Source organism: Rhopilema esculentum, chromosome 4, assembly GCF_057945365.1.
Source record: "Rhopilema esculentum isolate cy_ngs chromosome 4, ASM5794536v1, whole genome shotgun sequence".
Taxonomy (NCBI): Eukaryota; Metazoa; Cnidaria; class Scyphozoa; order Rhizostomeae; family Rhizostomatidae; genus Rhopilema; species Rhopilema esculentum.
In genome coordinates, this window is record NC_142818.1 from 9,412,282 (window position 1) to 9,424,946 (window position 12,665).

At 35.8% G+C, this 12,665-nt stretch overlaps 1 protein-coding gene across 1 annotated transcript; it reads right to left on the reverse strand.

The window, feature by feature from the left end:
• Positions 1-47: 47 nt before the first annotated feature.
• Positions 48-10,856, reverse strand: LOC135691251 (ran-binding protein 9). The gene is made up of 12 exons (XM_065209064.2): positions 10,541-10,856; positions 10,099-10,210; positions 8,631-8,683; positions 7,505-7,672; positions 7,140-7,162; positions 6,575-6,676; positions 5,999-6,081; positions 5,539-5,651; positions 4,007-4,489; positions 3,502-3,662; positions 2,882-2,993; positions 48-1,088 (listed from the first exon to the last, which is right to left on the reverse strand). The coding sequence occupies exons 1-12, from the start codon at positions 10,704-10,706 to the stop codon at positions 955-957; spliced, it is 1,710 nt and encodes a 569-aa protein (XP_065065136.1). The 5' UTR covers positions 10,707-10,856; the 3' UTR covers positions 48-954.
• Between the last annotated feature and the right edge of the window lie 1,809 nt (positions 10,857-12,665).

Consider the following 12,665-nt stretch of genomic DNA (forward strand, 5'->3'; position numbering starts at 1 on the left):
AAAATAGAAGAGCACAGGGAACAGCAAAACGTAAAACAACACCAAAGTATGTTTGAATAACGGCATTGTCAACAACTTACATGCCAACATATTTTTTATTTTCAAACTTCAACACAGTAGAGCATATAAATACAAAACAACAAAAAGGCCAGCTTTAAAAGCATGAAATTATACACAGACTATTCTCACTGGCTTGAGATCTGTTAAGATTGATAACTGATAATTTTATGCTATAAACTAAGCTCGGTGCATCAATGAGCTTTTTGTTGTTGGTATAAAAACCGGACTTTCAATGCCAATAATATTAAGACAAGAAGACTATACTGTCGATGACATTTTAAAAGTTAGATACAGAAACTTCTATCAGCTTTGTGGAACTTGCTGGCAAACGAAATGTACAAATATACTCACGAAATTTAAGGTCAAACATTTTCTTTTTTCTGGATTTAATAAGCAAAAAGTTTTCGTCAGCTTTTCTCATGTTGTCGCCGAGTACTCTCTTTAAATGTAACGACACCAAACCCTTTCAAAACTGTCAATAAAAGGCTTCGTTTTGCTTTCATAACATGATTTAGTTCAAATTGAATTTTCTACAAATAAGATATGGAAAAAGGGAAAGGTGAAGAACTGTGTAGATATCATGGAAGGTTTTTGTCACACTGTATCTAAATATTTTTACGTCTGTTTTGCAGTCCCCAGATAAGAAATGTCAACTCAAGATTGCATCTTTATAGAAAATGCTTTAAATTCATCAGGCATATGTTTGCAAAGGCAATTCTTTTTTCTAACAATATTTTCCAAAGGACCGTTTCCTGGATTATAAAAGAATACAAATTAAAATAACTTAAGAAAAAATTAAAAAACATCGAAGTCCACTATTCTTTGGGTAGGCACTACAGTGCGGGACGATCTGGAGCTTTATTATGGCTAGAAATATCATACATGTCTTCAAAGTCAGCGATTTATGAAATCATCGACATTAACGAATGCACACACTCCTAATCCAGATTTAGACATCTGCTTTAAGCATGACTTGATTTGTCCAACTGCTAGTTCTAGAGATGGCTTTGCAGGAAGATTGTATGATTCTGGGAAAAAAGAGATTGTAAATTGGCAAAAATTCTGGGTAAAATAACAATCTAAAAATTTAAACATACCAACCGAACTTTCGTTCGCATAAAAGCTGGGACTATGCCCTAGGACACAAGGCACTATACATTAAGGACGTCGTAGAAAAGTCTTACGGGAAACAGGGAATAGGCGTTTCATTATCTTTCTCGGCAACTTTTGTCTCCCATATTACTTGTCAAAACACTTTCATAACAATCCTCTATAATTTAAGATTTTTTTAATTTTGTCCTATATGGGCCTCCCTTAGCCTGCTTTCAATCTACAATGTCTTAAATTGGGCCTACACTCTCCCCTTCATCCCGACGTCGTTGATAAATGATCCCCAAAATGTCTGACATGAAGATATCAACTTGACATCACGAAGATATTAAGAGGCACCAAAGACAGTTTGGAAATTTCTGCATTTACTGTAGTGTCCTGTGTTTGAAGCTAACACATATGTTAAAAAATTCGGTGTGAAGAATATGGCAGCTATAAGTTATAGCTCTGAACTTTACACCTAATACAATCGTCAGGCAACCCTTGACCTTGACAATCGTCAGACCTTGTTTTTACGAGAATTAGACCAGATGGGATAAAAAAGCATCTAGACAAGCCCAAGATGAGGCCCAGAAGTTAGACCCAGGTCAGCAGTTGATCAACTTAAACAGATCCAGTCTGGGCCAGATCCAACCGTTTACATTCACCAGTTCAGGTCTAAACGTAAGGACAATGCGTACTAGTTTGTATCAAGTCAAGATGGGATCTACTTTCGTGTAAACATGGTCTTCAAATACTTTCTCTGTGGATGATACTATATTTAGATTCTATTTCCTTGTGGAAATTGGAATTCTCATTGTTCGTCAATGCGAAATAGGGAAGATTTATATTATGTATATAATTTTTGGCAGTTGGATGGTAGGAAACTGTTTATCTTTTGGAGTTGAACTTTGTTTAAATTACTAAAATTAAAATACTAAACGAATTGGATAAATAATCAAGCGTCGATAATCACTGTTCTTGGTTTTAAGGACACTTATCATTAGTTTAAAACAGCTTTTGAAGTTATGTTTCCGGATTTATAGGAATAAAGTTTAACAACAATCGCCTAAGATGAGAGAGAGAAAAAAGAAGAACTTGCGAGGTAAGAGCAAAACAAGTTAATGACGAATAAAAACTTGTGCCTTGAGTATATAAGGCATTTTAAACATACTCAAAGCACAAAAAGATTGAAAATTGCGAAACCAAATGTTTATGCCTTTCAAATCATAAGGTTTCACTTGAAGGTGCCATGTTTATTGAGAAGATGATTGCATTTTCAAACTCTTTTCCCTTTGGCATCATTATTTTAAGATACTTTGAAGTTTGCAGCAAATTAAATGAAAGCACCTAGTCTCGCATCGATACATAAAAACCTGAGTTCATAACTGCTCTTGCGATTCGGAAAATTGAGTAAATGTATAAATTTGAAAATAGCACCAAAGAGGGGAAACACATTATCCTGAAATACTTTTCGTCAGACACTTTTCGAGAGTATAAATGTCGGCTAATATCCAAAGGTAACGGAAAGTCTTTTTCTCCAAATTCGGATCGAATGTGACCCGAGAGAAAGAAAAGCGCGTTTGATTTGTTAGATCTTTTAACCAATCGCGGCCGCTAATCTTTAATTTAGTTGAAGAGTCAAAGAGCGAAAGCGAACTTTCTCTGTCTACACAAGTCGGAATACTTTGTTTTGATGTAGAAAGACTAAAAAGAAAAGTATAAACTTTACCTAAAATCGCACTGTTGAGGGCGGCACAGACCGGTTCACGTTCTTCTGGACGTAACTGATAACCAATCGGACTGTTCCATGGATCGTTGTAGGCAAGTAGACTAAACGCATCCTGAAAGGATAAATATAATACATCAAACCTTTCTGGACGAAAGTAGATATTGAAAGTGTCAAAATACACAGGTGAAAGGATAGCACAATGGCTAGAAGCGCCGACTACAGACTCGAGGGTCAGTGGTTCAAATCCCTTGCTTGGCCAAACTTTGATCTAGAGTGAGGAAAGTCGCCAAATCTCTGTATTTCCAGGCATATAGGAACATCGAGCTGTGGTCATATTGAGAGAAATGACTAGGGCATTGCTCAATAAGCACAGCTTCTCAGTGTCCTAAAAACTACCTTAAGGCGCTAGGTACCAAATAAAATGCAACAAAGATCCCTTCAGCCTAGGTCTGCTTCAAGATGCACACAACACTTGAGCCAAAAAAGCCAAAAAAACAAGAATATATGCTTTCCGCAGCTATATATCAACTAAAAACTACTTCTCTAAATGCTTATATTATTCACCAAATTCTGGAAAGTTCCGAGGTTGAAATTTGCAAAACGCAAAGTAAACTACACACCCTCATCATCTTATCATTGTCCTCGTTTGGAGTGCGTTCTTTGGCTAATTCTTTATTCATAATCTGGAGTTCTTTGCCGAATGCAAGAAGTTTCTCAATGGCTAGGATGTTTCCTCCGCATAAATGTCTCACAGATGGTGTTGGCTCAACGTGGATTGAAACTAAAAAATGTATAAACAGTTATACTAAGAATATCAAATATTATTCAATTAATTAACACAGGTTAAGAAAATAAATCAAGGAATCAACGCAACTGAACCTAAAAAATTTCTAACCACTGTCCTAAGCTTGTTTGAATCTGCAACAATTTACTGCACCATTTCTTAGATTTCGCTCTCTTAGACTCCACCCTGCCTTAAAAATCAATACAAATAACTACAAAGTGTATTCAGATCCAGGAATTAATGTGTAAATTATGCAATAACCTGGAATACAGGGTAACAAATTTTCATCCGGTGTGTTACAGTGAAGATATATGATATATCAAAGCGTGGTGTCTAGTTACCTCTTAATGGACTATTCTGAAACTGATTCGAGGTTGATTGGCTAGACGTTGACTGCGACGTGGGGCCTGGTCGGTCATTGGTCCCTGATTCTACGCTTCCTGACACGTCGTCCATATCCATGTCTTCATCCACTGGTGCACCATTACCAACGACCTCCTGGACCATATCAATGCCTTTTTGCTGGCCTAAATCATTTTTATCAAATCCATTTGTTGTCAAATTTGACGAGGAAGTGTTAGATACTATGCTTGTATGACTTAAAGTTCTCGCTGGACTTGCACATGGGCTTGATTTTGAACTTCTCGTTGGACTATGTGCTGATGGCTTCACTTCGCCATCACAACCACTGACCATTTCTATAAACTGTCTACATTTCAATTTAAAAAGAAGGCTAAAGTTCCTATCTAAAAGTCCTGGGTATAATGACTGTGTTGCTTCTATCGCTTCGCTTATCCGACCTGCTAGAACCAGTTTTTGTATCCCTAGCAAAAGGAGAAATGATTATATATTTGGAGCACAAAAAAACAAAGGATTCTATGTTCTTAGAACATAACCTTGGGGTCAAAGCTTTTGTTTCTAATTTCTTATCACCGTAAGCCTGCATTTCCACTTAGAAAAACTGAGAAAAACTAAGAAAATATGAGATAAAGGCGAAAAATTCATGCGAAAAAGTATGTCTATTTGAATTGAACATTTCATTTCCCTGTGAACAATATCTCTTTGCAAAATACTTGAGCTCGGCATTTCTCGTTTTGCCATCAAAGTAGACATTGCAGAGAAGCTGTCGTAGCTCTTTGATGCGAGGTTCTTGCTAGGAGCCTAGTCATACTTGCATGGGGAAGGGTTGAAATTTCGTGCTATTCCGAAAAGTTCGCAATAATGTGGCTTATTCATGAGCCGGTTGAAACAGAGGTTTGATGGCCGGTGCAAAATAATGAAAATGGATTTAAAGCCCTCTTGGATAGTTTCAGCCTGTTTGTGCAAAGGATTACTTATGATACATATTGCCTTGAAGATGACAGTGAGTGCTTTTGTGAATGATAACTAAAATTTTGAAGGCCTTCATAATATGTTGAGATTACTCGTCTCTCTTTTCATCACAAATACATGATCCATAAGTATACTTCTTATGTCTAGTTACTGCAGCTGATCACTCAGCAAAAAAACTCCCCACTCAATGTCTATTTTTCCTCTGATCCAATGATTTTCCAATTTGATGTTAAAGATAAAGTTCAGAGTGAACATGTTTAGTTTTGCTACAAAGTTAGGAAAGTTAGGAAAGTCAGGACATTTGCTTGCAACAAATTATTCTGCACGGTAAATATCGATTTCACGAAAAGAAACTTTGCGCAAACAAATAACCTGGGTTCCATCTCAAAAAAATTGAGCTAAATGCGACATTTCTGAATTCGCAGTAACCGAAACTTCAAGTCCATCTTTACATTCACTCTTCTTTCTTTCAATTTTAAGCACAAATTTCAAATGTGCCTAGAAAGGTCAACCTGTGACGCAAACAAAGGAGAATACTAACTTTGCCTGTTCTTTATTGAAGCAATTTCCTCTGTTATTGATTGTCCAGTGCTTTTTGCAAACGCCTCTGCCGTCTGACAATATCCATGATGTACCAAATAGGTTGAAACTACCCTGTACATTGACAAAGAAGATTTAATTATTAAAGCAAGAAGTTCTGGATATCATCATCATCATCATTATCAAAAAGCATATTCTATTTGGTGCGTGGCTTCTTGAACAGCAATGCAAAACTCATTTCTTCTCTCAAAAAGTTTCGTTGTCTCCTTCATGGAGACAGAAATACTAGTTTGGCGAATCCGAATCTATCCTCAAGGTGAGCTTGTCTTAAAGTAATTCAAAGGCAGATTTTGGAAACCATTCAAATATCAAATTGAATGGTTTCCCAAATGAAAGCTATGCTTTTAGTTCTTCCATAAGAATAATCAATGATCTACACAATTTACATAATAAACACAAACCTTTGCAAAGTCTCTTGCCAGCTGCCACCATCAAACGACACTGGGTAGCTTTCAATATTGCATATGGTTTTAGAACGTAGCTCCTTTTAGAAAGATGAAATTGAGATAAGATCAAATCTAAATATATCGACAATCAAAATACTAAGCTAACAGAATTAAAGTTTGGTAGCCACAAGGAAACGTACAAGTTTAATCCAGCTGGTTAATAGTTTTCAGAGTAATACAATCAATCTAAATAATATAAGAATTATTATAAAGCTATACCAACTGAATGCCACTCGTAAAGAAACATAATATATGACTATAACTACTCTCAAGTACCATTTTTATATAATTAATTTGGATAAGCAATTGAAAATGTGATACAGCTCTACCAACTAGATTTGAGGAGGATTATTTAAGCCTAAATCTACCCCCACATTTTGGTGTACATAACAGGACCACTTTAAGTTGCTATGCTGAGTTTCACACCTAAGGCTGTCATCAGGCAACTTTTCCAGCTCTGCCTATACCATCAAGCACTTTATGACAGATTGGTGAGTTAAGAGTAATTTAATTAAATCTTCTATCAAATACCTTTCTCATTTCTTCAATGTCAAAAACAAATGGCTGTTGTCCAAAGTTGGCATCAATTATTTCTCCTGGTGTTTGAAGACCAACAGTTGGATACAAATTTCTCTGGACAAAATAAATACTTGTGTTAAAGATATGGTTCCTTCATTTAGTTAAACAATGTCTTTAACAGTAAGTCTTGGTCTACCACTTACAGTAAAATCTCATAAAAAATAAATTTAAAGCACTAGTGTTATACCAAATGAAAACAAATTTCACCAACTTATTTTTGTTGTTTTTTGTTGTTTGTGTTTTTATTTGTGCTTTTGTTACTTGTTGGTTTATAGAAACTCTTCTCCTTATTGTCCATGTGAAGACTTGTCTAATGGTGAATCATGCTTCATTACTTAGCCTTTTCCCCACACATGCATACAACTATTTAACCAAAGTCTTAAGTATAGCTTGATCCGGTGAATTATTGCAAATCTGTCAAATCAATAAGTTTAGCTATTTCATACATCAGGGTATTGTTGCTTTAAAACAAATTTAACTCAGAAAACTGACTGGTAGAGCAAAGAAATAAACTTACAGGTAGATCAGCAAATGCAATTCCTGCAAAATGATACAAATGAGATATTCAATACCTTTTGGTATAAAATGGATTACATAATAGGCAAACAGTTATAAGTACATCTGATTTTGGCAAACAGTTATAAGTACATCTGGATTACATAATAGGCAAACAGTTATAAAAACATCTGATTTTAGTATCTAGTAATGAAATCAATTAAGACTGTATTGTTTGAAGACACAACTCCCACTGTGAGTAATGTGTATCTGATCACTAGAAAATTGATAATCTGAAAGCTACAAGTTCAAAAGGAATTTTTGGCTCATAAAGCAAAGGTAAACAAATGTATGAAAAAAGACCTGAAAAAAAAATTATATCCTTACCTAAATTGACACCATTTTTTGTATAGAAGCAGGTGTTATCAGTCAAGTTTAATCCACACCCAACAACATCTCCCGTTGTAAAAGTTGGACCATAAGACTGTCCTGTTCCAGAGGAGCAAAATGAATGGCCATCATCTCCATGGTAACCATATGAATTTTTCTCCCAACCTTTGAACAAATTAACATATTTTGGCGATTAAAGAAATTCACATATAACAACTTAGATGCTATCATTCAAATTCTACTATGTCAAAGACCTGTCTTTCAATTTAAAATTGTTTCCTGCATTTTTGGCCACTGATAGGAGGGTTGGAGCACAGATAAGGTGAAATGACCCATTGTCCTTTCCAACTTTAAGTATGGAGCCAAAAAAAATCCTTTGGAAAAATGATTTTCTAACACTCCCCCCAAAAAAAGCCAATCGTCCCTGCATAAGATCAAAGCGAAAGATTGATAATGGCAACAGTATATTGAAAGAAACCTAAGCTAGAGAAAAAGGAGGGAACTGAAGAAAGCCATGACAAAGAAGACACCAAGGCTGTACTATTTTTAATTATTTAAACTTTTTTGAGCCATTTTCAAGATTAAGAGCTGTACCCATTCTTTCTCATTTAATTGTTTGGTAAATTTCATATTATCGTGAAAGGAACACTGATCAAATGGTAAGATGATTTTCATGAATATCTGCTATGATATTCTGCTAAATTAACAATGATACTGAAGTCAGTGATGCTGCATGGTAATTTCTTGATATATTGTAGGGTCTACGAGCAATTGAATTTTTTTTCAATCTAGATATCTTTAAATGATTACAAAATGATTCTATAATAACTTCCTAAAAAATATATTAACTAATTAAATCTATCATCTTTAAAGAAGAACAAGATCAATTTCTTTGCCAATTTCCTTGGTTTCTGGTTAGTTTTCACAGAAATGGTCTCCATGAAAGAGCACCCAATTCTGGACAACAGGAATGAGAAATGACTGATAAAAAAGCACCTCACATCACACACCATCGCACATGCAAAGTAACCAAGACATGCAAAATGCCGCACACAGCCTATTTTTATATTACTTAGACTGACACTCCATCAAATTTCAAGATAAAAATAGAAATACGCCATACCTGGAAGTCTATTCATGTTGACCCCTTGCGTTGACAAACCAATGCCAATGTATCTTGAAAAGAAACAGAAAATCTGATACAGGAATGCTACTGTCTGGATGCTTGATGTTAAACATGACAGTTCTATTTGATTAAGCATTCATGCACAGTTTGCAATAACCTATTTGGCTTAGCCTGCGTGCAGACTCTGTTGACAAAATTGAAAAGAGGAAAAAAAGTAGAGTCTGCACAACTGAGCCACTTTTATTGTTCACAGGTTCCTCAAAAACAAGAAACCAAATTTAATTGGTAGGGGGAATTTCAATTGTCCTTCTAGTTTTCAAAGTGGCGCCTTTAAGCAGAGGTATAAATAAATGGTATCTGGATAATAGAATAGGCCTGTGTGTTCTTTTGAACAACTAAAATTATCTGAATTGTCTTTCGAATACTCTTCAGAATTAATGGCTAGTTTCTTTTCAAGCTCTTGGACGTTTTTATTGTATTGCAGTCTGTTGTTTTTGTGCTTAGAATAAAATGTTGATGTCAGTGAACAAGAAAAGCTGCTCGGTTGTGCAGACTCTACTTTTTCTCCCCTTTTCAATTTCTGTGTCTGCACGCAGGCTACTTTGGCTGGGATTTGAAAAGTTTATTTGCATAAAATTCATATTCAATGTGACTTCTAATCACCTGCCTCTGTATCTTTTTGAAGTCAGAAATCTTGAATATTAAGTAAAGAAAAAAGAAGTGCTTTGGTGGATCAAATGACCAAGTTGCAAAATTTGCTGAGTTTGTAACGATTCTTGTTATGACAGTGAATAGCCTGTTAATAACCAGCTCGTTGATGGAGCGATGGGCTAGGCCAAAGTACAGGTTGAAAGACAAACACATTGCCATAAAAAGGCGTTCACTAACACAACAGGACTTAACAGAACATGTGATCTGAACACGTAGCAGGAACATTATTAACTTGGTTAAAAATAAAAAACAAACCGTTAAAGTTAATCTTATGAAGCAACAAGCTTCCAAAAAACAAAATGAGGACTTGTTAAATAAAATAGCATTGTGCCACAAGATTTGTGTTTTTTCACTACAGAAAAGTGATGTACACAAATACATGCATCCATTGCAGCTGAAATTAAGGAACTCTGCTAAAAGAATTTCCAAAGGTAAGAATTTCAAAATCTCTGGAATGCAAATTCTTATCAGCATTAGTTTTCTAATTTTTGATTTTTTTTATTAGACTTTGACACTTCAGAGCCTGAAAAATGCAAATTGACTTTGAAATAAATGCTTAAATTGAGAAAGAAATTAAATTAGAAAGAAAAGGATTTCATCTAGATGATACAGTGCTGAGTCTGGGTCTGGATCTGAAAATCTTGTTGATGCCAGAATGATAACCAATTGGTGTCAGAGCAAATTTGCAATAACAAAAACTGTATTGGTTGAACTGTAGAGAAAGTATTTATTTAAAAACAAAATGTCACCTTACCCATCTCTGCCCTTGCTAATTATTCGTATTTCAAAATAATACAATCCACATGCAGCAGGAATTGAATGGGTGGATCTAACTGATGCAGCATCTTTTGGGTTCTTGCCAACACCTTGAAGTACAAAACATGATGAAATAACTCAAATTTACTTGGAAATGGAACCAAAGGTGTATCAAAATTATTAACAAATGATTGGGGCAGAGCAAACAGAATTATAACAGTTACAAGATTATAGAAGAAAATGCAGCAAATATAAGAAATTTTCAACCCTTATCTTTGTGACGTAAGGTCACGTCATAAGTGTAAAACTTCTACTCGAGTTCAAACCACAACAGTGCTCTCGAAAACACTTTCTACAATGACCCAATACAGCACATTTTTGCTTAAACATATTCTTAAAATACATTAGATAAAGATATATTCATATTTCGTAGTAGTTACCTTTATAATGAACTCTTAGATTATTTTGTGATAGGCCGATGAGGCTGAATTTGTCCTTGGGACTCCATGACCTCGGAAGAACAGTTTCGACTTCGTTTACGTTTGGATAGAGAAGGGCGATTTTATCTGGCTGATTACTCTGAAACACCATTTTATCTCCAGCCATATCTTTATACTACTATCCTACAGCCTGCTCTCTGTGTAGCCTCGTCATATGCACTAAAGGGACAGCTTTCTTTACAACAACTTCAGAACTTTCCTGATGTCAACAATGAACCATCATTACGATATTTCGGGAAATTCACTGATGGGATCTGGGTTTGCTCCTCCACAATCTCACGCGAGCCGTTGTTGATGATGCTGTCAGATCTGGAAAAAATTCAACCACGAGGCCGCGAGATTCCATTCTAAGTTAAAAATATTTTTTGATTTGTAAAAACCTGCAAATAAAGTTTCTTTGGAAACTCCTAGCCTTTAGAAACACGATTAAAAAGATCCGAGAAGAAGCATTTTTCACTGCTGATTCAATACAGACCTTCATTTGAACAGATAAACTATATCTATATATTACAGAAAGTTGCATTTCCCTCACACTCTCTAATTCCTACAAACCACTTGTTTTTAACCAACACGGTTACAGACAGGAATAGACGTTACCTTGATAACAATAATATATTTTTCAGTTTTGTGGAGGACATTGCGGTACTCGCATTACATACGTTACGGATTGTCTGCCCAATGTTATGTTGACTGACAAAAAAGTACAACAGAAATCACCTAAGACAAATTTGGTAGAGAAAAAATAGTAGACTTCAAGAAAAAGCATTGGAAAAAATAAACAAACTTGCTCAACTACAAACTATGTTTAAAACAAGCTAAACAAATGCGTAAACCTCGGATCCAGTTTCAATCTTTAAATCTAGACCAATGAAAACAAATAATACAAAAGTCCTAATCATCGTCATCATCATCATTAATCCAGTTTTGATCCGGTTTTGTCCATTTTAAAGCGGGTGGCCGGATTTACTTATGCCCTGAAGCAATTCGTTTCACTCCTTCGCGCTATTTCTCTTGATGTTGAGCATCTTCATTCTGTAAATCATATTTCTTCATTTTTTCTTCCATTTGCTTTTTCCAAGTCTTCGTGGGTCTTTCTCTCTTTCTCCGACCACCAGCTTCAAAAGTTAGTACCATTCTTAGAACATAATCTTCTTGTCTCCTCAAGACATGCCCATACCATTGCATTCCATTTGCTTGCACTAGCTTACCCATCGTTTCTTTCAAGCCCAACATGTCCATCAGTTCGTCCGTGTTCTTCTTATCCATAAGTTTCACTCCACATATGGTTCTCACCGTTGATCTACTGGCCCTTCTTAAATGTGCCATATCCTTTATCCTTAAGCACCATGTTTTCCTACCATATAACATAGCTGATCTTCATCATCTTGTTCCATCAAGTCGACGCCGACTTTTGGTAATGGTCATGATCTTCGTCTTCCGCTTGTCCCGGTTCTTGGTGGCCTCCCACAGATCTGTTAACAAGAGTTTGATCACCATCTTGATGTCATCCATCCAACGTGCAGCTGGTCTACCTCTCCTTCGTTTTCCTTCACACATCCCGAGCATTGTTGGCTTTTCTACTGTTCTCATAATGTGTCCGAGGTAAGAGAACTTTTGTTTCATAATTCTCGCTTCTCAAATCTCGGCTGTCACAACCCTAATTTTGGTATTGTTGGTTATGTTATTGTCCTTCCAAATTTTTCCAAGGCCCGTCATTGCTGTCCTACCTAAAATCAATCGTCTTGTAATTTGATCTTACACAGATTTTAGAGATCCTTCCTTTCATCTTCAGAGAAAACCTTCTTTAAAGCAACAATTCACTGCATGCACTCTCTGAATTTTTACCATCCATATCTTGTTCTTGCTGTCTCTGCAACTTTACATCCTCCGCTGTCACTCAACCTGTCACCCTGGTAAAAAAACTTCCCACTGTTTCCTCTATTTCCCCTTTCTTTGATTTTCACACACAGAGCACATACAAAACGCCTTGCCAGAGCTGGGGTCACTCTCTTAATCTTTGTACATCTACCATGAGTCCATTTACTGCAATGTGTACACAAGACTG

What these genes read in the sequence shown, in the direction of transcription:
- LOC135691251 (XM_065209064.2), bottom strand. Translation starts at nt 10,706, where the DNA reads ATGGCTGGAGATAAAATGGTGTTTCAGAGTAATCAGCCAGATAAAATC. An exon ending in TTGCATTTGCTGATCTACCT is followed by an intron (nt 6,677 to 7,139) that starts GTAAGTTTATTT and finishes TATTTTGTCCAG; the next exon opens with AGAAATTTGTATCCAACTGT. An exon ending in CCTCAACAGTGCGATTTTAG is followed by an intron (nt 1,089 to 2,881) that starts GTAAAGTTTATA and finishes CTTTTTTCCCAG; the next exon opens with AATCATACAATCTTCCTGCA.